Below are 26,900 nucleotides of genomic sequence, written 5' to 3'. Positions count from 1 at the left end.
GTGACTCATTGGTCAAAGGTTCTTGGCCTTTATGTTAGAACTGCCTTGACTTCTGTCTCACAAACTGTAGGTACACATCATATCTGAGCACTACATTTTCAAGAAATGAAGAAAGAAATGATTTGGATAGGAAATTTTCCATGACCCTAACAGCTGCAAATGGGAAAATTTCCCTGTGTCTATCTGTTCCGTCATGGGGAAGGTTCCCCAACCCTATTTGTTTCGGATAGGAAAGTTCTCATGAGCCTATAGAGTAATTCAGATAAACAATTTCCTCTGACATGATTTTGTTTTAAATGTAAATGTTTCCTGGCCAATTTTGTTTTATGAGGGATATCCTTTCATGTACACTTTGTTTGAGCAAACAAAGTAATATATTGTTCCCAGATTAGTCTATGAGGAAAAACAGGAGTGGAACTGAATTTAACAGCGAGCAAGTGTAAATTTGCAATACTTTGAAAATCGCAGACGATTTGGTGTTCTCTTGCACCCAGACACCTTGTTATCGGAATGGCCCGTATTAAAAAATTAGTAGGCCAATCCTAAAAACTTGGAGCTGCTTTGAATAGTCACAGCTATGTACTTACAGTTCTAACTCGGAAGCACCTGTTCTGGTATGTGGATTCCAATTCTGCCAAATTGTTGAGAAAATCTAGCATGTTTAGCAATAATATACAAAACTAATGGTAGCTTGTATGGTATACAAAGGTTTATTTCACAAGGTAAATTTTCCCACAAAGTTCATCGCAGCTTTAGTGGTGTACATGCTGTGGAAACAGACTGTCAGGACATCCGTAAGATAATCCCGTTGTTTTAGGGAGAAAATCGTCTGATGTTCACCAAGCAGATCAGATCTAGTAGTTTCCATAGTGCTTCAACCTGGGAATATGAAAGAAACAACACTATAACTCATACACATGAATAGGCTAGGCTGAAGACCAAGATAGGAACTATCATACCCTAATTTTTCTAAAATTTGGGACAGATATTAGTAGTGTTGAAAGTAGAATATTACATTTCTTTACCAGCATAGATACGAGTATGTTGTTTGTTACATGGTCTAACCATGTGAGGAAAAAGAAACTCAATATTTCTACTAGAATTATATATATATATTGGCAAGTCCAGCTCATGCTGGCTTCCTCTCCAGGTCTGCCAGCAACCTGTGGAGGGTCGGGCCCTTGAGCTCTGCCCGGCTTCCTCCCACCATAATGCTGGCCGCTGTCGTATAAGTGAAATATTCTTGAGTATGGCAGAAAACCCCAATCAAATAAAAAAATAAATATATATCTTGGCTAAATTCAGCAGACCAGTTGTCCCAAAGTTTAGAAGAAATAGGGTAATGCATTTAAGTCTGCTTTCACATTATTTTTCTCATGTAACCATGTACTTGTTACTGACAAAAAATGTTCACAAACGAATGACCTTTTAATTTTTAAAACTAGTTGAGGGTACATGCTCAAACATTAGAGCATGGCCTGAAGTCTGTAAATTAATATCCTGACTCTGATGTTTAATGCACTGGCTCACAGTGAAGACTAGGAATTTTTCCAATGTTTTGTTTTTAAGTTACAAGGTTTTTCAGGTACCTGGCAAAGTTTAGTGGTTTAATTCGGGCACTCCTGTCTCCACAATACATAAAACTGTTACCATTCAAGTAAAAATTCTTGAGCTCGGCTCCAAACACCAATTAATCAAAAAATCAATTAATAAAGATTTATGTCCACACCTTGGCTGTGACCTTATTCCAAGTGTACTCAAGCAAGTAACTGATGAATTATAGAAATAAATTTTACACGAAATAAAATGTGTCCATTACCTGTACAGGAGAGCAGTGCCCTTATGAGTGCCAATTGTGAAATAACCACTGTGTGCAGAAAATCCTAGACATTTCGGAATCCTTAGCCCAGCCTCATTTCTGTTCGGGAAATTTGAAAACACTGTAAGGGATGGGAAATGAACCTGAAATCAAAACAAATTAACATATGTAAAATTTAAAATGTTGCTCAAATCTGAAGTTCAAGCCTGTGTTTGACCTTTTAGTCCTGTACATCATACAAATATGTAAATTTTACCAAGAAAATACAGAAACATCCCAAGGAATGAAAAATAAAAACAAAGCAAGGAAAACACACAAATAAAAAACCAAAAAAAAACCATACAATTCAACATACTTGCACTTATTGAAAATACAGGTAAGCTTACAGATGATTGACAGCCAAAAGACAAGAGTTTCATAACATGTATGTATGTATGCTTGGGGTTTAACGTTGTACTTAACAATTTTTCAGTCAAACTCTGTATGATGATTTATCTGATGGGTGTTTTACGCCGTATTCAAGAATATTTCACTTATACGAAGGCAGCCAGCATTATGGTGGGAGGAAACCGGGCAGAGCCCAGGGAAAACCCACGACCATCCGCAGGTTGTTGGCAGACTTTCCCATGTATGTCTGCAGAGGAAGTCAGCATGATCTGGACTTGAACTCACAGCGATCGCATTGGTGAGAGGCTCCTGGGTCTTTACGCTGCGCTAGCACGCTAACCAACTGAGCACTGTATGATGACAACTCCATAATATGAGTGAACTTGAAATATTTCTCAGAAAACTTAAAGTATTCAAACAATGAAACCTAAATTCTGCAATACAATGAAATGGGTCCTGAAGACTGTATTGTGTTTCATTATATCATATCGGCTACTTTAAAATTATATATCCACCTATTAAAGAACACAATGTAGTGTACTATCACATACATATTATGTGTGCTTGTACACATAAATACTACATACATACTGCACGAATCGCAATGCAAAAAAAATACCCCATTTCTATCATATTGTCAGAAATGTCTATACAGCATACACGTACCTAATTTTTTAAAGTTTTTTTCCTGATAACATGTGGACGTGAAACGAGTCTTCACCGCCATTTATAGATATAATGGAAAATGAACTCTATGAGAAACAAATTTTCTACTCAGAAACGTACAAGTTTGACTGCCTTTTCTGTATAGTCTGACGCCAGGGCTAGGATCTCTGACTGAGCGTTAAATACGGCCTCCGTACATGCAGTCGTCAGATTCATGAGGGCTTTCAGGGGCTGAGGATTCTGGGATGCCATGCACGTCGACGTTTCGTAGACATTCACCACTCCGCTGTATGACCTGGAACCCCAATACATACTTTAATCAATGAACAAGTTTAGATGCAGGTAAAAATTCTTTAGGGGCCTCTGTGGCTCAGTCGGTTAAAGCGCTAGCGCAGCGTGATGACCCAGGAGTCTCTCACCAATGCGGTCGCTGTGAGTTCAAGTCCAGCTCATGCTGGCTTCCTCTCCGGCCGTACGTGAGAAGGTCTGCCAGCAACCTGCGGATGGTCGTGGGTTTCCCCCGGGCTCTGCCCGGTTTCCACCCACCATAATGCTGGCCGCCGTCGTATAAGTGAAATATTCTTGAGTACGGCGTAAAACACCAATCAAAAAAAAAAAAAAAAAAAAAAAAAAAAAAAAAAAATTCTTTATTTGATATCTAGGGTTTAGTCTTTATTTGCTTTATTTATATGATTGGTGTTTTACGTTGTAGTCAAGAATATTTCACTTATACAATGGCGGCCAGTATTATGGTGGGAGGAAACCAGGCAGAGCCCACGACCATCCACAGGTTGCTGACAGACCTTCTCAAGTATGGCCAGAGAGGAAGCCAGCATGAGCTGGTCACTGTGCCGCCTTGGCGTGCTAACGACCTCAACCGTGCTAAAGAGGCCCCTTCAGTACCATTTCAGGAACACAAATGTGCAGTCTTGTAGCAAATGTAGTCTTACTATATATAGGAGTTTCAGCATGTACCAGGAAAGACATCAACATGCAGACACAATATGTATACTGGCACTTTATCTTTGTTGTGCTTCTCTTAAATGCTGTTTGCAATGATCCAAGAATTACCACATCAGAATTATGTCTAAATGGTTGACTTTTTCTTGTCCTAAAATACTATAGCCATGTCAGCAAGATCCAGTTTTGAAAGAATGAATTGAAGTCATTAGAGAGATGTCACACACAAAGCACCTTTATCTAATTTGTTAACTGATTTATTTGATTCGTGTTCAACACTGTACTCAAGAATATAGTGGTCAAATTTATAGCTGGGAGAAACCAGGCTATCAAGAGTTCTTTGCTGTTCTTTGCTGGGTGACTTATAAACTTATTGGCTTTCAAATACAAAAACCTCATTGTACAAGGGCCTGACCCTCATAGCAAAGACCTCTCCTAAGTGCCTGTCAATAATCTCATCCAACAAAGTCATAAATTACACATTTAGGAGCGTGAAAACAAGTTGTGACACACTCACCCACAGGCTAGGTACTGTCCATTGGGAGATGTGGCCAAAGATGTGCCCTTCATACAGCCATCGTCCACAAATCTGTGTACACAGTCCCGTGTGTTCATGTCCCACACGTACACCTGGCCATCATCTGTAACAAAGAGAGACAACTGCATACAGACAACGCTCAGCTCCAAAAGATTTCGAACATGATCGTCTTCTCATGACATATGCTACATTACAGTATATGCACACAGACAGACAGACAGGCAGACAGACAGACAGATGCACAGACAGACAGACAGACAGACAGATATAATGCACGTCCAGTTTTATTTTATCTTTTCTATACTGGCCGTCAGCATTATGGTGGGAGGAAACTGGGCATAGCCCGCAAGAAACTCACACCCTTTCCACGCATGACCAGAGAGGAAGCCAGCGCGAGGAATCCATTTTTATCTTCATGTGCAAACAAAGAAACAGGAGGACAGACAAAGAAACAGGAGGACAAAAAAAAAAAAAAAACAGGAGGACAGACAAAGCCTGAAAAGCTGTCACCCAAGTTTCACATTCCTATGATAAGCGTTCCTATGATCACCATGAACTGTACACAAGATTTATTGTGGTGTTCATGTTTATGACAGTGCTCAGGTTTGGAGCCTGAGAAACTGGTTGCTAAGGAGCATAACCGATCTCATGGGATGACGGCTGCAGATTAAGCAGTGTGAGCTGGAACGTAACACACAACCTCATTGGTCATGGGTTAACAGTTTGACGTGAGGTGGTTTAATACACTAGGCATTCTATTTATTTAGAAGTTAATTAAGTCAGTAAAAGATAACAGAGATATTTAAAAAAATGTTAGTATTGGGAAGAGTGTGATCTAGAAATTTACCCTGTTGTTATTTCACGCAGTTCATACACATTTCTTTCACAAAGATGGAATACTTAAGTTCTTAAGTCAAAACATACGTGACAAACAATACTAAGTTGAAAACATAGCAAACCTCCATGAGAGAACATGGTATGTCCATCTTTACTAAACGCCGCAGCCTCAACACTACCATTCATCTTGAGGGTATGAATCCATTCTTTTGACTGTAACAAAAACAAAATGAAGATTAGCCTACAGCTGGGCTTGAATCAGCAATCTATGGACCGACTAAAACAAACAGAGACTCTCATTAACTTGAATACATATGGCAAGTACATTCTGAAGATGTACAAAAGAGATGTGGGCATATATTTCGGGAAATTCTGCATAAATAAGATCTATTTATTTGATTGGTGTTTTACGGTGTACTCAAGAATATTTCGCTCACACGACAGCCGCAGTACAAATAAGATGATCGCTGCTTGTTCTCACAGCCTTCATGCAAAAGGATTAGAGGATAAAATTTATTATTAAAATTCTGTCTTCATTTGCTCAAGATTAGTGTATTACAGCAATAAACTCTTCATTAAATGGTGCAGAATACCTTTGTACATCAGTAAGTGTCCGACTATTTAGCTCACCTTTGCTGACAACAGATGCAGATGACCATATTTCCCCAGAAAGACTAAATAACGACCGTCTGGTGAAACTATAAACTTCTTCATGGCATTTTCTTCTAAACCTATTGAATACAAACAAAGTGTTTAGTGCACTGACTGGGTGATAGATGTGTTTCGTCACGGTCAAGAATTTTCACTTACATGATGTCGGTCAGATTTATGGGTGAAGGAAACCAAAGGAAACCACCCGCCTTTGCCAGGTACTTAACAAACCTCCTGACTATAGCTGCAGCAGAAACAGAAAGGGTCGGATTTGACAAACCTGATAGATGTCATTAAGTGTCCGTGTCAAACCTGTTTCGGTCACCTTTCCAATTTTTTTCTGTGATTGTCTTATTTTGATTACAATATGTTAAAGGCCACTGGTACATAGATCTGTCATTTTATATCAAAATCAGTAAGAAAATATCAACCCTGTCCACCTCAGTATGGAGATATGAAACCAATATGAACCAATCAAACCAGTTTGTCTTAGTATGAACATATCAAACCAGTCAGCCACAGTATTAACATATCAGATCAGTCAGCCTTGGCATGCACATATCAAACCAGCCTGCATCCATTTGAACATATCAAACCAGTCAGCCTCAATATGAACATATCAAGCCAGTCTGCCTCAGTATGAACACATCAAACCAGTCAACCTCAGTATGAACACATCAAACCAGTCAGCCTCAGTATGAACACATCAAACCAGTAGGCCTCAGCATGAACATATCAAGCCAGTCTGCCTCAGTATGAACACATCAAACCAGTCAGCCTCAGTATGAACACATCAAACCAGTAGGCCTCAGCATGAACATATCAAGCCCGTCTGCCTCAGTATGAACACATCAAACCAGTCAGCCTCAGTATGAACACATCAAATCAGTCAGCCTCAGCATGAACACATCAAATCAGGCACCCTCAGCATGAACATATCAAATTGGTCTGCATCCATTTGAACATATCATGTCAGTACGAACACATCAAACCGGTCAGCCTAACTACCTTTGCCTTCTCACCTTTAATCTTTGGCACTCTCACTATTTTCCCACCTATCATGTCGTAATAGTGAAAACTGCTGTGTTTGGACCCCATGATGACCTCCTCCCCACTGGCACTGAAGTGAGCACACAGGATAGGGTTGTTGTCTATGAACACACTTTGGATCTTAGGGTTATGCTTTCCATCTACCTGTAAGCAGCCAAGATACATCCACATGTTCACCAGTTCCAACTATACAATAAATCAGAATTATTTTGCAAACTAACTTAGAACTGGTAGCAAGACTACCAAATAGCTTTGCAGCTTTGTGCAACTTCAGCTCAATGCAAAAAGAACTGAAAGCGTGAATTTGGAAACTTATGGTAATTAATATGCACACAGATCATCAGTGAGGGAAAATCCCCCTTGCATCACTGTGCTTTATATGCATGTAAAACGTCAGGTCCATACATACAATACCCCTGAAATTTTAACACTTAGATAAAGTTTTACAGTTTCATGACAAAGCTGAAATTTTCAATTAAGGTCAGGTTTAAACTCAAGTATAATACCACAACTTAAGACAATCAATACTGTGTAATGCTGTAGCAGGGAAGTACAAATTTATTGAGCTTTATCAAGTTTATAGCACTGCTACCGAAAAATTGACCGTTCACATGGCAGCCACCTAGAAAGGGCCTACTGGAATACTGCACACCTAAAAATCTGCTTAAATGCATATCATAAAATCAAGCAGCAATTAAATCAAAAATTTCTGGATTTAAACACCGAGCAATCAGACACTTGTAAAAGTAACTCAAGGTTCCTGAATTCCCACATGCCCAACAGCAATTTTCCTAAACATATTAACACACCTGGAAGAGACTGAGAGTGTTGTTTGTTCCGGCTGTCAGGATAACCTGGGCGGATGGGTGAAATTCCACTGACATTAGCTTACCCTGTAAACAAAGATTAGACACACGTCACAAATATTATTATAAAAAAGTTTGACTGTGACCGTAATTCTTCACCTTTTTCACATGTTTGCAAGGTGTATATTCGAGCATATTTTGTGTTGGTTGATTAAATTACACTTTTTACACCTAGAGACAGAAAAGGTAAACAACACTGCTTTGGAGAGTTGAATTATCCCCATCATCGTTGAATTGAGTGACACAATAACGGAACAATTCAATTTGATACTAGATGTACATCCACTGTCGAAAAAGTGTCATATTTCCTGGACAGAAAGCTCTTAAAGTTGGGAAATGGGATGTCTGAGCCGTTTTCCTCTTTAGCCGCAATTAATTATGTGCAACTTCTCAAATGAAAACTTGCTGAATTTTACAACTGCATGAAATAGTAGTGGCCGGCTACTTTCATTTTCATGTGGAATATGGCAAGTTGTTTACCCAATGTCAAGTCAGTAGAAAGGAGGCCATTCTTCTGAGCTGTGGTTCCATCACAAAAATCAACAAAATCTCTTCAACATTTGTCTTTCACTTTGTTGAGACTCTATATTAAGGGCATGCTCTTTCAATTTATAAATCTAGTTATCTATGTGTTAGATAAATAATTTAAAACAGAACATACCAAACTTTGACAAGTAATGAAAAGATCGATAAACTTGTAGATATGTCAACTTACACCACAAGGACTATCTCTGTTGGCATCGGTACATCTTTTAATTTCTAAAATAGATTTTGGTAAGCTGTCTGACTTAACAATATAATTTCCTGTTGATGTTGTCAACTGCTCGACATCACTGTCCTCTGAAAATAACACAAAAATTCTTTTTAATGCCACCATAGTTCCTGTTATTGTTTTACTTATTTATTTATTTATTTATTCATTTATTTGTTTTACGCTGCACTCAATACAAACACTGTCAATTGCTTATCGTCACCATAGTCCCTACAGGCTCTCACGGCCTGCTCTCAGGGATTTATACATTCCTTGTTCATAGCCGGGTTTGAACCAGCACTATGTATAATGTACATGTACTAGCAACTGAAAGGAAAGCATCCTTACCACTCAGCCAACGTCCATTCCCTTCACTTGTTATTAAATTTTTTTAACTCATAATCTTTTTTTCCATATTTTTTTAGACTTACTTTTGCTGAGTAATAATATTCACTTATTCATTTGATAGTTGTTTTTTTTTTTAAGGCACATGTATTCTCAAGAATATTTCACTTGTATGACAACAGCCTGCAATATGGTGGGTGGAAACTGGACTTGATGAAACCCACCACCATCCACAGGTTGCTGACAGACCTTCCCATGTACAACCTGAGAGGAAGCCAGAATAATCTCACAGCGATCGCATTGGTGAGAGGTTTCTGAGTCAATGTGCTGCACCAGCTCATTAACCACCCTTGGAACAATAATACAAATACAAGTAAAATACGTAAATGTCACTAACAATTATTAATGAATTTATTAGATTTGTGTTCTATCTTGTAACCAGGAACAATTTTACGTATTCCACTGCAGTAGCAACATCTGGATTCTAGTTGCATACTGCGAGAATGCACTAAGCAGGTGTTCTCAGCAAGGGCGTTCAATTCTGATAAATTCTATTCTAAAGAAGGAAGAATCTGTTATATTTATTTATTTCACTTATACAACAGTGGTCAGCATTATGGAGGGATAAACTCATGACGACGGCCAGCATTATGGAGGGATAAATTCATGACGGCGGCCACAATTATGGAGGGAGGAAACTGAGCAGAGGGATACCCACAACCATCCGCAGGTTGCTCGCAGACCTTCCCGCGTACGACCGATGAGAAAGCCAGCAAAGAAATCTGTTATTAGAGCGTCTTCTGCCACTCACCATCTGACTGCTCTTCTTTCCTCCCCAGTTTTGCCCATGACGGTGTGCCGGAAACTCTGTCAAATCTATCAAACAACATTTTTTTTTCATCTCTTATTCAATAGACATTTACATGTGAGAAAGTTTCTTCTATAACCTTTTGCACTATAACATAACGATATCGAATAAATTTCTCAAGGATGATAAAAAATTTTCTTGAACACTGTAAGTCTCACAATATACTTTCTTTGGTACTGATAATCCAGTTTTCAAAAACGTTACTCAAGCTGTCCTTTGTACGAAAATTGTTTCGTCACATCTGATCACTCAGTGATTCACAGTCACTATGACAGCTATGATGGAATATTGGATGAGGTTTTCACAATGTAAAAGAATCTACTCACTGGCTTTTCAACCGTTCTGTGTACTGTTCAACACTGACTTCCTTCTCTTCCCCTCGTCGAAGCTGGCTGTACTTTTTGTTCCCAGTAAATATCACTCTGTTCAACATGAAGATAAGTTGGAGATATTTTTTTCAAACATTTGACATATGAATGTAAACCAAGTAATTCCAAAAGCCACACTGATCAGTTTGGGGTACCATTCTCAGATTAACCATGCTAAAAGAGTCAAAGAAAGATGCCACAAGGAAGTTTACATGTATAGTTTTATCTGTCTCTTACAATGCATGTCTTAGCATGGGACATAAAACCAGGCCTCTAAATTTATTACGCAATTTTTTTCTTCAGAATAGAAAATCGTTTTTTATTAGGAACTGGATTTGCACCATCATCTTTATTCCCTGTGAGCTTAGCCATTTCGTTGCCTCAAATTAGTTGAGCTTTCTAGTTCTGACAGTGATCCATACTAAAGCAACGATGAACTAACATCAGATACTGTACCTATTATCAGCCTCATCATCTTCCCACGCTGGCTTCCTACCTTCTTCATCATACAAGTTGATAGAGGACTTTTTCGCTTTTCTCGACTTGCTCTTATCCTATTTTATAAATGATATAATGTTATATTTAGTTTGACTGTTAATTTGTTTACTACCACACTAAACAATTTTTCACTCCGTCAAGCTATTAACGAACTTTCTAAAAGACTTTCTTTCAATGATCTTGATACTGGTGGAAAGAAAGTGGTTTTCAGATGAATGCACAAATTCCACGTCCAAGGCCAGGGTTGAACTCGTACACTGCTTGACTCATCAAATAGAAGACTTATTTACTCTTTCAACACATAATATAAGATTTATATCATGTACTGAGAAACCAAACTGGATTACTGTCATGAGTAATTGAGTACATAAGCTACTGTGATTTTAGGCTCGCTCTCAGCTGTCAGCTGTTCTGTTCGACTGATTTCTCTTCCTCTCATTATGATATGCATTAAGCCATAATCATTCAGTCATTACAGTTGAGGTATGCCATTAAGTACAAGTTACAACCAAGGTACAGTAGCCTGTTAGTGCCATTTGTAACTTTTAACATTTTCTGATAATTTACAGTGCTTCAAGGATATTCTGATGAAAACTTATAATAACAGAATTTAAAGTACATGGAAAAGGGAATTAATGCACACACAAAAATATTTTGGACAAAAATGATAAATTCAGCTGTAAACTTCGAAAAACAGTGGAAAATGTTTTCACCCTGGTTGAAACCTCTCCATCGCAGAGAAAACTTTCTCCATGGCGAAAGGTTTTCTCCTCGGTTTAAACCTTTTCTCGACCATGGAAACCCATGTGACACTTAGCCTTGATCTGAGAGGTTCAACACTTTTGATCTGACAAACACGCTTCCTGGGATGCTGAGGCTAATATCTCAAGTATGTGGGTTTCCACTGGAGAGCAAAGGTTTACATCGCACAGAGAAGGGTTTACACTGAAGAGAAAAGTTTTCTTGGTGGAGAAAACTTTTCCACTGCAGAGAAAAAGTTTTACGCCACAGAGAAAACGGTTCCACTACTGAGGAAAGGTTCACACCACAGAGAAAACATTTCCAAGCTGAGAAAAAGTTTACATTGTGGGGAAAAAAACCCAACGCAAAGTAACTTTATCAGCTTTGGGTAAAATTTGTTTCTGCATAAATTTCATTTTGCTTTAAATTCTGAATTTCATAATGATATGTTTCATTAGAAAGTTCTCTAAATTATTGTAAATCAGTAGAAAATTTATTGTTAATTAATTCAAATGGCACTAACAGGCCAATGTACCAAAAAGTTGCACAGTTAAATGCAGTATACTATTAGGCAAATCAGGGTTCGCCTTGGCCTAGTGGTTAGAGTGCTAGTGCAGCACAATGACCCAACAGATGTTGGTTCACCAATGTGACCATTGTTATTACAAGTCCAACTCATGCTGGTCTCCTCTCCGGTTGTATATGGGAAGGTATGTCTGACAGCAACCTGCAGATGGTCGTGGGTTCCTCCAGGCTCTGCCTGGTTTCATCACTCCCCTTACCATAATGCTGTTGCCATTGTATAAGTGAAATATTCTTGAGTACAGCGTAAAACACAAATAACAAAAAAAATGAAGATATATTAGGCTAGTCACACTTAAAACCACCTGCACCTCCTCCCTCTTCCCAACATCAGACCTCATTATTTCATTTTTCTTTTCAGAAATTATCACAAAGGGTAAGGTTATTGTTAAATAATGAAACATGGGCCTACCATACCCAAAATACTTTAACTGCTAGGTTAATGTCATATGATACATCAAAGTTTAATATTTACAGACTGATCATATGTATGTACCGTGTCCTACTGTACAGCATTTATACTTATATAGAGTCACAACCCAGCTTCCCACAGTCACCTGTGTTTCTGCCCTTGAGAGCTGCTCCACTACGTCTGCTTCACCCCCTAATACCAGTCTCTCCAACACCTCCTCCCCGGCCCTCTTCTCTTTCACATCCCCTAACGTTTCAGGCAAACCTGCCGTATGCTGAGCTTTGACAGTTTTTATGCCTGAGCTTTCATCTTTCGTGTCAATATTACTTCGCTTCAGTGCCCTACGAAACATTCTGAACGTTGAAATAATTCATCAATCACTCAGAAAGACTGCATTTTCAAAACAACTTTCACGTGTTTCTGGTTTCAGTTTGCGACATGCCAGAAGTGAAGATAACGAAACTCGTACTCATGACTCGTACCTTGTCATTGTTAAAAACTAGTTAAATCACGTCAATATAAGCGTCAAGTCCGACATTCATATACCATTCGTAGTCCGTAAAAGGCGTTCCAAGTCGATTAATCGCAAGATCCATTGTCAAAACAACGTTTAACACTAAATCCCAAAGACAAAGGTATGGAAGAAATGATACAAATAAGAAATAAAGCAGGTAACACACAAGAGAGAAGCGGTCATCAGTTTTCAATGATGCCGGACAGACAATGAATATTCCAAGCATGAATTCTACATCAAAGTTCAAATTCGTAGTCCGTGAATGAGTTCCATGTCAAATAACAATTAAACAAGTATCTCAGTCGCGCTTTACTTGCAACTGTTCATAAAGGCATCATGCTGATGTAATGAGCATGGCTACCTTTACGGCCCCTAGCCGTTAAGCGGTAGGCCTATTAGATACAGTTTCGATGTCGGTTCCGGTAGCACCATGGCTACACGTGCTGCTCATGGATGTAGGCTGACCAGCACTACGTTCATAAGTTTAAGCCAAGTCTTCAATTTTGTACTCAGCATTAAAAAATTGTGTAACATTATATAAAATATGAACGTAAAACTGCTGCTCTCATACTTTGACTTTGGAGGACTGCATTGGCTGCTGAGTTTGGCTAAAAATTTAAACATCAAATATGACTTAATGTCAGTATTACATAATACACTTTCGAACAGCTGGGCCCTGTTTCTTTGTACGTGTAGGAACAGTAACTTGAAATAGCAGGCTAGGCTTTGGAATGTGGTATAAAACAGACAAATATAATGTTCAGTCATGTTTACTGACTATAGTAGGCCTAATTGCCTTAAGGTGCACTATTGGCTGTTCAGCGTAACAATTTTTCAGCGAAGGTAGCCTATATCATATTGATCTCTTGACTTGGTCTGGAACTAATAGAAACCCCTGATATGGTTAACGGATGGATTTACTGAATTTATTCAATTGATCATATTAACGTCATACTCAGCTCAAAATTATTTGCTTTTATGAACCATTGTGTCAGTTTTAGAACAGGAGGACAGGTACTGACAAACTTTCCCATGTAAGACATAAAGAAATGAACAGCATATTGGTGAAAGATGTGAGATTCAAGGATTCAAGAACATAAAGTTCAGACGACCACTGATTGTGTCACTGTCACCAAAGCCACACAAACAGCGACTGAGACAGAGAATACAGACCAGACAGTGAGGGCAGCAGAGCGCACAATGCCCTTTCTGAAACCTTATTTATTTATGTATTTTGGTGTTTTACACCGTACTTAAGAATATTTTACTTATACAGTAGCAGCCAGCATTATGGTGGGAGGAAACCAGGCAACTTGAAAGCCCGTGGGAAACCCACAATCACCCGCAGGTTGCTGCCGACCTTCCCAGGTACAGCCTGAGAGGAAGCCAGCATGAGATGGACTTAAACTCACAGTGACTGCATTGGTGAGAGGCTTCTGTGTCCTCGGCGTGCTAATCACCTCAGCTATGGAGGCCCCCCAGCCGTGTTTGAACCCAAACCTTTTATGTCCTAGCAAATGAATGATAAGGATCTTATTAAAACGGCTCACACAAGACCTTTTCTCTGTGTCAAATTAGCTATATAAGACGAAGTAAGCCAAAAATCTCCACTTACCATTCCAATTAGAATTTACATGATAATTAAATCAAAGAATTAAGATGTGGCACATACAACTGGGTGCCTATATACATGTAGAGGAAATTATGGAAGTCAACAACTCACTGAGTTACAATTAAATGAGATGTTTTATTATGAGAGTTTTCATGTGAAAAGTGACAATACATATGTACTGATAGTGGCTGTAAGTGAAAGAGTTAAACATGATTGTAAATCATTGATAAAAAAAAAAAACAAACCCTGATGTGCTTGAGCTGTTGCTAATGAAATGGTAGGTGGCCTACATGCATATTTAAAGTATCGGTAAATTAAACCATTCATACCATCAAACAGTTAATGGTTAAAGCTACATTTGCTATCTGATATGAAAACTACATGTACGGACATCAATAAATATTACGGAATGACCATTTTTTGTAAAATAAAATACCTTCTTACCATACATGTAGTCAATAGAGTATACTTAACAGAGACCTGAAAGACATGGGAGTCTGCATACATGAAACAGCCATAATAAACTCAATATCTGGGTTTTGTGAGAAATTTGTCCTAACCTCTGGTTTATGAATATGTATTATTCTCAACTAAATAGTTCACATAAATGCATAACCGAATGTTTTGTGTATAATTTATAACCAGTGTTCCATGAATGTTTCACACACATCTGTTTCATTCATTGGGGGCATTTCTGCATAAACATATTCACCTAATTTCTTAATGAAAGAACCAATTTTATAGTGGTAAATTTGACCTTCTGTATAAATGCTTTCAACTTGTAACGTATTATGCAGTACATAAAATTTATATGAATTCTCGTTAACATAGCTGTTACCACCTCAAAAAGTACGAATGAAACATCAAATGAAATCCTAGTAAAATGCACAACAGACAAAATAAAAGCAATCCTTTACCCTTTTGCACACACTTGATTTTCACAAGAAGTTGCTTTTGAATGTATGACTTTCACTGAGAAATGGTATAATGGCCGCATAGTATTGAATGTCATAAGCTATAATGCACAGAGGGCCAAAAAAAGAGCTCATAGCTCAATTGCGTAAAATCTTACATTTGTTGCCAAGTTCAAACTTTGAAATCCTAACATAGGTATGGTGAAGCTAGTAAGGAGATATTTTATTACAAAAACAACATGTGAAATTACGTTTTTCTTATTCTCTCAACGAGGAATGTCATTCACATACACCTTGAACAACCAGAACCTTGTTCAATGTTCACTTACAGTATTTTGATGTAAAGACACACAACAAAAAAAAAAAGCCCATTATTATGGTGTGACAAGTCTTGGTATTTCATATGTGGCAAAATAAAGATTGAATATGGATTCACCTTGCCCAAGAACATGAAGACAAAGTAACTATCAGATGTTAGCCTTTAACAAGATGCACAAACGATAACAGTGTCCCATTTCGAACAACATATGCCACCTTGATCAAGTTTAAAAGTTCCAAAAACATATTTCTCATACTGAGAATGTAAAACAATTTGGTAGTACATGTACTTCATTTCTTTTTTAATTCCTTCAAAAAGAGGTACAACAAATAGCCTTACACACGTAGTTCAGCGATAGCGCAAGCAAACACGTTGCATTCTAAGATCCATGTCACAGATCAGCTTCAATTTTCAGTCTCTACCGTCATGACATCACACAGGTACTAAGATCCAAGTCCCAGACTATGTTCTAATTTTTAACACTTGTTTTATCTAGCTCAGTCATCCGTCTCTATACACAGCTTTACGCCTGGCTTTTTAAGCTGGGATATAATTCTCTTCTGGAACTTGTCTCTAACATGACTGAACTCCATAATTGTCTTTGGGCGCTCCTTGTACCAAAACTTGTCAAATTCGTAAAACAAATAACCTGTAAGGAAAGAAAAAGAAGTGAATTCATGTATCAAGGAAGAACAGTTTATTTGGGGACACACATAATCCCTCCTGGATAACATAGAAAGCATTGTACCCCTGGACAGTTATGCACAGTTCAGAACATTTTGTGCATTTTTTATGAATCTCTGTGAGATAAAACTTGAGCACAGTTTCAAGGTGAAAACTTAATATAATGCACCATACCCTAATTCCCCAACTTTTTTTTATTTGATTTTGGGGACAAAACCATTTGGATTGGATTGGCCAGTTTTAAAGCTTCACAAAAAGCATAATTTTATCAGTCAACACAGAATAATGCCTTCAAATTTGCTTGAATAAACACCTTGCAAATATGCGAAGCGGTTGAAGAATTACAGTACTGTAGCATATGTATAAATCGCTATGTGCCATGGGTCTGTTTGTCTACTGTATGACTTTTGCATATGCATGCTGATTTGCACTCAAAACTGATATCTGTAATTAATATGGGTATATAATATTAAATCTGTAAACTTCCCACGCATTCCCTATTAAATGATACCAGTAAATAATAACATGAGAACAATGTCTGACATTATTACAGGTTAACTCAATTATTTGCTGACATGTAAAATTAATTTATTTATTCGATTGGTGTTTTACGCCATATTCAAGAATATTTCACTTATTTGACGACCACCAGCATTATTGTGGGAGGAAATCAGGCAGAGCCCGGGGGAAACCCACGACCATCCGCTGACATGTAAAAGGTATGTGGTGTATTTTACCTTTGCAGCGTTCTGAAATACGATATCTCTTTCTTTTTCTGTTCAGTTTGAGACCAGAAATAAACTTGTGCACTGAAAACTTACAATAAACCTCATGAAAGTCTTCAACAGTTGGTCGTCCATGTACTGGTTCAATGTTATTATAAAAGTGACTTCGCAGTTTCCGTTTCTTCAGTAAATGATGAGCTACACCGGTGATGTTCACACCAACGATGGCATAGGACAACCTGGAAAGACAAGTCATGATAATAAAATAAAAATTCATGTACTGAAGAAATATTTCCAAACAAAAGATGTGTATAGCGAGTGAGACCTGGATTTGAACACCCATCCTAACAAACTAAGTGCATACTAACATCTATACAGGTTAAGCGTTGATGGTATGAGTGAGTGCGCGCTTGGGGTTTAATGTCGTGCTCAACAATTTTTCAGTCATATGAGGACGAAGGAATCCTCAGGGTGTATGTAATGTGCCTCCTTGTTGGGGGCGGATTTCCACCGCTCTTTTATCTAGTGCTGCTTCAATGAGACGACTTACGGAAGGCAAGTAAGCTGCCTGGCCTGAGCCATTATACTGATACGGGTCAACCAGTCGTTGCACTATCCTCTTCATACTGAAAGCCAGGCGAGAAAGTTACAACTTTCTCTTTTAAAGTCTTAGGTGTGACTCGACCCAGGATTGACCCTAGATCTACGGCTCCCAAAGCTGACACTCTACCAACTGTGCTATCCGGGCGAGTCATTTCATGGTATGAAGAGCAGTACAAATTAATCACACACAATGCTGTATGTCTGACTATATCGTACAGCTACTGTCTACAGTGCACTGGTAATGTATATGAAAACTAAATTAACACACTTACCCTATGTTTGGATGCTGGGATCGTGAAAGGCATTGTTTTGCCCTACTGGAATACTTCTTAGCAAAATATCTATGAAAAATTTAATAAAATGTCTGATTAAATTAGCACTAAAACAATGCATTTTCAAAACCATGTTTGACAGTCAAGTTAAACCCCGAAGTCAAATTCATAAACTTCATAAGTACTAAAATGTTTCAAAATTAAAATGAACATCAATAAAATGGACATGATTTTAACCAGCTGTGCAGCAAGGTCCACATAACAACACTTCCTGACAGAACAATCTAGCAGCAGTGTTAATTTGCCCTTTACATATTCTACTTCCGACTCGGACAATATTTACTTATTTGATTGGTGTTTTATACCATACTCAACGATATTTCACTGGTACGTAGGCGGCTATCATTATGGTGGATGCAAACCAGGCAGAGCCCAGGGGGGAAACTCACCAACATTTGGAGGTTGCTGACAGACCTTGAACTCACAGTGACCCCATTAATGAGAGGTTCCTGGGTCATTATGCTGCGCTAGCACTCTAACAACCAGGCCACAGGGCGCATGGGCACATGTATGTACAAGTCAAAACCCAGTACACCCACCAACTCCTGTTCATTACACTGACTGACTGTGTAGAGTGTAACATTTTCATTAGACCAAAAGTTATGGGTCTGATTACTGTTAAGCTGGTGAACGGTACACTGTAACTGCTTTTCAAATTCTCAGTCACAAACAGGGGCTCTCTACAGTTTACAGTGATATTAATTGTTTCACTTTGGAAATCTTAAATGATAACTATGTTATATATCAGAATGATTGCAGTAAATATTCAATCTAATTGCACATTTAACATCAACACATAAGAGAGTCATATTATGATAGCATCGTATTGTCCAGAAGACATTTTCTCTTCATAATGCTCTTACTGGGAGTTACCCGAAGCCATGTTGTTTTTACTTCCTAATTCAAACCAAGTGTATGTGCACTGAACTTCATGTATGTTGAGGAATCACACTATGTCGGGAACGTACATTTCAGCTGGTCAGGTTAATACAAAATGTGGCAAATTTCAGGTAAGCTTACATAAGCTGTTGAAGTCCTAGTATACCCATGCCCCTGAAGTCTGTGGCTGGGTCAGAGCCCTGAAAACCTATGGTATTCCACTGTGAACTGATCCGACCCTCCAGGGGATCATCGGGCATCAAGAGGTCCCACAGCTACAACATACACAAGCAAGTATCATCATTCACACAGTTCTCTCAACAAAAACAAGTCAGTCCAGAAATATCACCCCTGATTACGCATGCACATATACGATGGCAGTAAGCCTTATGGTTGGAGGAAACCATCATGAGCAGGAGAAACCAACTAACTTTGGACGAACTTTTTCAGGTGTGATGTACAAATATGTACAATCTGATTAAAGTCAGATCGTATGTACATGTATACAGCTTCACTAACAACGATCTGACACACTACCTCTTCCCGGCACATACAAGGGGTATGTCTCTTTCAGCCAGTCACAGAGGTGCTACTAGAAACAAGGCAATAGTCATGGAAAGAGCCAAAGCCTGGGGTAACTTACAGATAGGTAAATTATACTGTTTTATGGCTGTTGTACTTCAGTTGTTTATAGCAAACTTAAATCAGTAAGACAAACACTTGTTTGAAGCAAAGCGACAATATCTTTTTCTGGGCGTGTCCACCATGTTGCCGAGACAAGCTACGGTCGCTGCAGGAAAATGGGAATTCCTCTTTTTCCTGACAGACATGGACTGATTCCGGGGAAAATGGGCTCTTTAGAACACCTCAAATTGATTGGTTGCTATTGATGTCAATGACCTCTGGTTGTTTACAGCATCTCAGTTTACCGCAGGTCACTGAATGCAGCACAGATAGGAAGTGTGTCAGATCATTTGTTAGTGAATATAGTGATTAGTGATATACATATGATCTGACCTTAATCAGATTGAGATAGGCACACCAAACTGGCCTGACAAACTATTGGAGCTGGGGAATCTGCAAATTCCTTGGCCAAGGATAGGTTAGATTATAAAAGGATAGGTTATAAAACAAAGAGGAAACAAGAGAAAACTCATAAAATCAGCTTACCTCCAACAGCATTTTTTCATGCTGAGCATTTGTGGAGTCGTACTTTATCTTCCTTATTGTCTCTACTTCCTCAAACAGTCTCTTGTAGGCACATATCTGAACGAGGCAAACCTTCAGTCTGCTTTCAAACCTGCAACATGGAAAAAGGCACATCTGACAAAAATGAGAGCAGTATGATGTACATTTAATACTTCTCATGTTCTAAAAAAATAATAGATAAATTAAAATGTTCACTAGTTTCCAATGGCCTATTACATGGACGTATTTTATTTGATTGGTGCATTAAACCATACACAAGAATATTTCACTTATATGACAGGAGCCAGCATTATGGTGGGAGGAAACCAGGCATAAGGTAACATAATCTAATTAGAATAATGCTCTTCAAAACGCTTAGGCAGCTGACTGGACAAAAATTGAACTTCTGTATCATTACCCTATAGTTAAACACAGGCTTTATCATTATATTCATCATCATTGTTCTGACCAGTGATAAAACTTACTCAATATGGACATCTTCTACGATCTGTTTGATTTTGACCACCAGCTTTACCGCCTCCTCTACATCATAGCTGTGCTCTGTCACCAGCCTCTTCAGGTCAGCATGACGAGAACGCTGCAATGACTTCTCTGATAAATATATCACAAAAAAACACATATAATACCAAGGAAGCTTAACAAATCACAATAATTTCTTTATCTGCATCTCGGCCCATCAATGGGTTTTAAATGTAACTGTTTGTCAAAAAAAAAAAAAATATGTTTGTTACCAGACCAACTCTCCAATGACAAAGCCTTGAAATTTTACATGCTCATTTAACTGAAGTAAAGGATGGACGAACACTAGTTGCCTGTCAAACCAGTGTGGCTTTTGTTGGATTTTTGTTAGAATTCTTTTCTCTTAAAATAAATTCTTGTAAACCCCTATCTTTCTCAGATGAAAAAAAATCTTGCCATATAGGTCTACTTGTACCATCTTTCTTCAAATATGAACCGGTTATCTGCCCTACAAATCATTGTTTAAGCATGGCTTAATGGCACAAAATCACTTACAATGTACAATTCCTGGCTAAATATGAATATTATTCTTTAAATGTCCATAAGAAAAAAAGTCTGAAAGTTGTTACATGTGTTCTGGAATAAATATATTTGTTTTAAATTAGTTGAATCTTATGGAACTTAAATCTTTTTTTTTTTTCACTGTTTGCAAAGAGTTGTGATGCTCCAAAAAAAAAAAAAAATGCGCTAGCTAGTTTACAAGCTCCCTCAAAATGTCATGCTTGAAACTGCTGAAACTGAATATTGAAAACATAGGAACAAACCTATGTGCTTGGTCCTCTCAGCCCCTGTGGGGAACAGGTATATCAGGCGGAGCAGCTCGCACTTTCCTGTGATTTTGTGGGTCAGCCACTTTATCATTGGTCTGAACACAGTCAGATACAGGCTGGTCCACACATTAGCCCACAGCTCAGACCACATCAGGGCATGTCAGTCAGTTCCTACAAACCAAGGACAAGGACCATGAAATCTCAGAGCTTTTTTAATAATAATAATACAGTAGTCTATACACATGACAGCTACCCACTGAGATCCAGGTTCTGCATATATTCTGTATTGGTAGAGAGAATGAGAAGATTTTATCTTCGTCTTTATCTTCACAAACTAACACTGAACAGGTTGACAGACAAATCAAAGTAACAATGCAGAGCTACATTACATGTAGGTATTTATGCTTGGGATTTGACATCGTATTTAACAATGACACCACACATGACAGCCCACCCAGTCACAAGGCAACCAGTTATATTTCCTTGCTCTAACTTCTCAGTGCTGAGTGTCAAGTGAGGCAGCAACAAGTACCATTTGTTAAGTCTTTGGTATGACACAACATGGGTTTGATCAAGGGTCTCCTGACTTTGATCTTAGGATCTGGGTCCACTTTTACAAAAGTTCATAAAACAAAATTTCACTAAACTTTTGTGAATCAAGTTACCTTTATATTAAGGTGTTATAAACTAGACAAAATCACCAACAAAAAAGGTTACAACAATCAGAAATTTGCCGCAGTAATTCCATTTCACTTGAATGTACCATTCACCATTATACACTTACATGACGACAAAGCCTATTTTTATACATGTATTCTCAGTCTGGAAATTAAAAACTACGATATACTTGAAAACCAAATTGACAAGTAACATACATAGTCAAGGACCAATAATTGTGCCAATTCATGATTCAGATTATGCCAACTGGATAAAAAACATTGATAAATGTACTATCAACCTGCGCATGAAAGTGGATTTACCTTGGGCTCTGCCCAGTTTCCTCACAACACATAATGAAATATTCTCGAGTATGGCATAAAACACTAATCACATAAATAAATACAAAAACCAAATGGCTAGTTATAGCTCTTGGACGATGGTCTCGGAAAAAATGATTTTCAGAAAATGACTTATAGCCTCGATTTTCTCTTTCTGACAATGATCTGGTATATTATTGAAGTTTTCTCTGACGGTTATTCCAAGTATGCATAGATATCCAACTCTGAGTGCTAGATTTGTCATGAATGTGAAGACTCATAGCATTTATTCATGTTTGCTCAAAAGTTGGAGTTGGTCAAATTATCACATAAAATACGGTCATGTATAATATTTTTTGCTTGATAATAATATTCCTGAAAGCCATAATTCAATTTATTTCACTTATACCATGGCGCCCAGTATTGTAAGTGGAGAAAAACAAAGTGCCATGAGGAAACAACTGACCTTTCGACAAGTTACTAATGAACTTTCCTACGTATGATCATCATATCACACAAAAGAGTGCTGTACATCTTTTTTTCCAGTTTCATCATGGCCCTAGGGTATCTTGAAAATTCCCTGTTCGAGAATGGGATTTAACCCATGTGCGCATGTTGCTCTAGTTCTATCTAAAAATATATATATCTGATAGTGAATGTTTCATGAGCATCTTTCTTGTCTCTCTTGGTGATCCATCAGCTGATCTGCATTTTGGAAATCAGTATTCAACGGGAAAGTAAATGGCACAAAGTGGTCATGGAGAGGCCTTTTGCTCTCATCCCTTCCAAAACTAGAGTTAGTTAGATTAAAATTGCTGTCAGCATAAAACAAAAATACAGATTCATCGCAAAAGGAAGTTACAAAGTCGGTGGAGCAGTTGACAGAAATGTGATTTAGAGTTGCTATATCCAGCTGACCTGGTCTAGCCAGGTGCCAAAAGCTCTACCTGTTCTCGACCAAATGGTTCTTTTCGTTGTTGTCGCTGATTATGTGATACATTTCAGCCAGGTAAATACTCTCAAACCCATTTCAAATTATAGTTTATTTCTCTCAAAAAACATCGCCAGTATCATTCAATATAGAATTATCTTGTGTAATGTGCTGCAACAGTGTCAATCCGATCTGACCTTTTTTTTCCAATTTAATCTGAAACCACTCCAGGTTAAGACATACAGGCCAGATCACTGTAAGAAAAATAATTTTTTTGTACCCTTGGCCACTTTCTCTGAAAGTTACTTACTTCAAGAAAGGCTTTTTTGTATGGCACATTTCCACAAGGCTAGGTAAGACAGCCTCACTTTCATATCCTCAACTTCCCAATGATGAGAGGAGGCCAGTGCGCCGAATAAGAGGGGAGTTGATAAAGTTTAACCCAAATTTATGGTTACTGAATATGAATATAAAGTGAAATGAACTGTTAGTTACATTTTAAGTGCACTATTCTACTAGAGTTCCCAAAGGTTGTCAGGAGGCGTCACTAGTTTATTTTGTTAAATGGCTGAAAGCTGACCCCAAGATGCCTGGAAGTTGGACAATTTAGTACCATGTTGTTCTGTATTATTACGTCTCAATAGTACCGAATATATAGTGGAGATCAAGAAACCAGGCGTTAGAGGTTATGTACAAGTCATTTTTACAGCAGGAAACTGACAACAAAGCCAAAGGTTTCTGCTATTGGCCTCAGATAAATAAAAATGTTGATTTTACACATATTACACAGCTAACAATACTTTAAAAACAAAGACAAACTTATTGGCTAAAAATGACTCACTTCTTTTGGGGGTTTAAGTGAGGCCCTGTGTGATTTTGGAGCTGATTTTGATGGTAGGGGTTTGACAGTAAAAAGTAACAAAATGCTAAGTGTGCATACACTGAAAGCATATGTTTACACTGGAGCACATAGTGTCCACAGCATTACTCTATGACCGTGTAGTGCTAAGTTGTCTGGCTCTAAATATACAATGGCATACTAACTGTGCATGATCAGATCATACAATCAGCTTATTTTAAAACTGAATTATGTGATATAAGTAAATGCCTGATTAAACGAATAAATTAATGAATGGCAAAAGATGGAATTTATATGCCTCCAGAAGGAATCGAGTTCTTAACTTAAAAAATACTTTACAGAGATTACAGCATTTGCTTAGAAAGTGTAATGTAACATTACAAAATAAATAATTTTTAATATTTAGGTAAAGTAACTGATAGATATAACACAAACAGTACTTTCTTGTAGGGCAAATATTCATGGGGTAGAATTCACAAAAGAATGTCTGACTTAATTTTGAGTTAAAAATGAAAACTTTGAAACACTTTATTAGTAATTAATTTATATCTGCTCCATAGTAACCAAAGCAGAAATATTTTTCTGGAACTGGCTTCCGGAAAATCAAAATGGGGTACCAAAATAGCTGAACTCTTTTATATTTAATTTTTCAACATGTACCCCTAAATTTACCATTAATTTTTAAATACTATAATTCTTCTTTTAGTATTATAAAATTGTGTCAATATACTTCCCAGAAAAACATTAATGGAATAAATTAATAGGCCTTGTTTTTGACCCCCTAAAAAAGTGATCATTTTTTGCTATTTTCCAAAAATTATGTTTTATGGGTGGCTCCTCGCTGAATTATGAACAATGTATTTTTTAAAAACACATATACTGAGCTTTCCAAAAATATATATTTTGTCATGCTTTCTATAAATTGTAAAAATCATTTGGGTATGCTAATTTTACATATTCAGACTATTACTTTTGACCAGGCTTTAGTCACAAATCTACAACCTATTTTGGGCTGAGTTTCTTCAAGATTCTTTCCACCACACACCCACTGGAAAAATACAACTGGGTGTGGAAGCAGTGATCTTGAACACGTTACATACTGGTGTGGCTGTCAACTATCAGATTTTCAAATATCGCCACAACTAACGTTGCATTTAATGAAATTAGGCCTTTCAGGTCTCATGTATGCATGTTTCATTGATCCCTCTCTTATATCCAGAGACGTCATATTCTCTACCATGTCGCCTAAACAGCACCTAACCTGTACAACCTCTGTTGTTGTTGTTGTTGTTTGTATAAAATGAGTTACAGTACCACATGGCCTTAAAACAACACTCAACATGTTTATGCTCAGAAAATGCAACACTGTTTACTTTAAAAAAATTAGTTACCAATTTCTTTTTGATCCGTCGCTCAAACAAAGCATTGGTTCAGGTTTGGATACGTTGTTGTTCTATGGCAACACAATCTTCAGTGTTTTCTGTTTACAATCATCTTCTGAAACACGAGTAAAGGGGGCAGCACTTGTTGGCAACGTTCACCCGCGCAGTCATGAAACAAGGTATTTGATTGGATTGCCACCGAAAGATGCCTCAGCTTTTTCTATGTAAGCCTTCTGTATGAAGTAAATTAAACTAGGTTATAGCATAACGCTGTAGGTGTAAAACATAATTTTAGTAACATTCTGAAAGACAGATGAAATGCCATGGTCAGTACTTGCACTGACTTCAAATTAAGTGCTTTACCTAATTTTACAGGTTAACCAATCAGATGTTGGTATGTTTTATTATTTTGTTGCTAATGAGGCTGACCTGGAAGCGTACAAAGCTAGTCATACTATCTTTCCGCTGTTTCGTATTAATATTAGTCTGATTGTTGTACGTTATTTGCCATCTTTTGAGAACGTTTTATTCTCGAGTGCGTATGGATATCTTTAATATTTGTTTAAAATCGTGGCAATGTGAACATTGATCATCAAAGTTTCTTCGTATCTTTCGCAGGTGATTATTTATCGGTAGATGAAGCTGTATTGAAATAGAACAGCATGGCGGGCATCGATGGTTACAGGAAGGAAAATATGGCTTTAGAAATTTTACATTTTATCCTCCTTTTCAATTCCTTTCCTCACATTACCAGCCTGGTGGATGCGGTAGAAAGTCAAAGTCAAGGTAAGAACTCATGAACCAAGTTGTAGGGTGGGTTATTTTATCACTGGTTGGTTGTCATCTTTTGGTTAGTTGAATGGTTCGACTGTCAGTGTCAATGTCATTGTCGCTGTCACTACTTTGGTGATATCGTTTCAGAAGTGTAATGAACATTAATCGTTCTTAATAACCACTGGCATCTTCTCTAAATTGTCACTGTTTAAAGTCGGGATTTTTCATTTCACTCTGCTAGTGCTACAGCTATGCATTTTAAGGGTGAGTTGGCATGTCCGCTTCGTCTGTACGGATGTTTGTTAAATATCACCTGCCCCACATTTAAGCCTAATAATAAGCTATAGTTCTGTTTTTGTGAATTCCATTTAAACTCATTTCTTCCCTAATTGATATGATAACATGTCTCTGGGCCTAAGAGTCTTTCGCATCACAGTTTGTACTTACATGTGTAGTATTTAAGAGTGAGAACGTATTTATTTGGTGAATATATATACCAGTCTTTCATTTTACTGTTGACTTTATAAATTGTTGTTTAAGCAGCCATTTTTTAAAATG

At 37.7% G+C, this 26,900-nt stretch overlaps 3 protein-coding genes across 6 annotated transcripts in view; 1 reads left to right on the top strand and 2 right to left on the bottom strand.

The window, feature by feature from the left end:
* Positions 1-701: 701 nt before the first annotated feature.
* LOC135473783 (U3 small nucleolar RNA-associated protein 18 homolog) lies at positions 702-12,763 on the bottom strand. Its single transcript, XM_064753675.1, has 13 exons — positions 12,485-12,763; positions 10,563-10,660; positions 10,065-10,160; positions 9,682-9,746; positions 8,490-8,614; positions 7,718-7,801; positions 6,881-7,052; positions 5,838-5,938; positions 5,330-5,420; positions 4,350-4,473; positions 2,993-3,167; positions 1,820-1,962; positions 702-879 (listed from the first exon to the last, which is right to left on the bottom strand). Exons 1-13 carry the CDS (start codon positions 12,689-12,691, stop codon positions 855-857), a joined length of 1,506 nt encoding a protein of 501 aa, XP_064609745.1. The 5' UTR covers positions 12,692-12,763; the 3' UTR covers positions 702-854.
* Positions 12,764-14,598: 1,835 nt separating this feature from the next.
* On the bottom strand, positions 14,599-25,686 carry LOC135472763 (ELMO domain-containing protein 2-like). Of its 2 annotated transcripts, XM_064752430.1 has the most exons (9): positions 25,578-25,661; positions 23,638-23,709; positions 21,414-21,590; positions 20,595-20,721; positions 20,092-20,221; positions 19,063-19,196; positions 17,983-18,051; positions 17,204-17,346; positions 14,599-16,347 (listed from the first exon to the last, which is right to left on the bottom strand). In XM_064752430.1, the coding sequence occupies exons 3-9, from the start codon at positions 21,568-21,570 to the stop codon at positions 16,196-16,198; spliced, it is 912 nt and encodes a 303-aa protein (XP_064608500.1). In that variant the 5' UTR covers positions 21,571-21,590; positions 23,638-23,709; positions 25,578-25,661; the 3' UTR covers positions 14,599-16,195. The 2 variants fall into 2 exon arrangements, with proteins under 2 accessions (XP_064608500.1, XP_064608499.1); XM_064752429.1 differs by lacking the exon at positions 23,638-23,709 and having other exon boundaries at positions 25,578-25,686.
* Positions 25,687-26,198: 512 nt separating this feature from the next.
* LOC135474108 (transmembrane protein 131-like) overlaps positions 26,199-26,900 on the top strand; it is a 53,135-nt gene continuing 52,433 nt past the window's right edge. For all 3 annotated transcript variants that reach the window (XM_064754119.1, XM_064754120.1, XM_064754118.1), the window contains exon 1: positions 26,199-26,354. In XM_064754119.1, the coding sequence (XP_064610189.1) occupies positions 26,231-26,354 (124 nt within the window). In that variant the 5' untranslated portion in view covers positions 26,199-26,230. The remainder of the gene's footprint in view (positions 26,355-26,900) is intronic.

The sequence above is a fragment of the Liolophura sinensis genome, chromosome 8 (genome assembly GCF_032854445.1).
Source record: "Liolophura sinensis isolate JHLJ2023 chromosome 8, CUHK_Ljap_v2, whole genome shotgun sequence".
Taxonomy (NCBI): domain Eukaryota; kingdom Metazoa; phylum Mollusca; class Polyplacophora; order Chitonida; family Chitonidae; genus Liolophura; species Liolophura sinensis.
The sequence above is the reverse complement of the archived record's forward strand: the minus strand, read 5'-3'. Positions and strand labels throughout refer to the sequence as shown.

Bases quoted from the DNA above. Each gene is read 5' to 3' on its own strand.
- LOC135473783 (XM_064753675.1), bottom strand. From the start codon at position 12,691: ATGTTTCGTAGGGCACTGAAGCGAAGTAATATTGACACGAAAGATGAA. The intron at 3,168-4,349 runs GTGAGTGTGTCA...TTGGGGTTCCAG, and splicing joins GGACAGTACCTAGCCTGTGG to GTCATACAGCGGAGTGGTGA. The intron at 1,963-2,992 runs GTACGTTTCTGA...TTTTGATTTCAG, and splicing joins CAGAAAAGGCAGTCAAACTT to GTTCATTTCCCATCCCTTAC.
- LOC135472763 (XM_064752429.1), bottom strand. From the start codon at position 21,570: ATGTGGTCTGAGCTGTGGGCTAATGTGTGGACCAGCCTGTATCTGACT. The intron at 17,347-17,982 runs GTAAGTGTGTTA...TTGTCTTTCCAG, and splicing joins TCCCAGCATCCAAACATAGG to GTTGTCCTATGCCATCGTTG. The intron at 16,348-17,203 runs GTAAGTTTTCAG...CTTTCCTTACAG, and splicing joins AGACTTTCATGAGGTTTATT to GTTATTTGTTTTACGAATTT.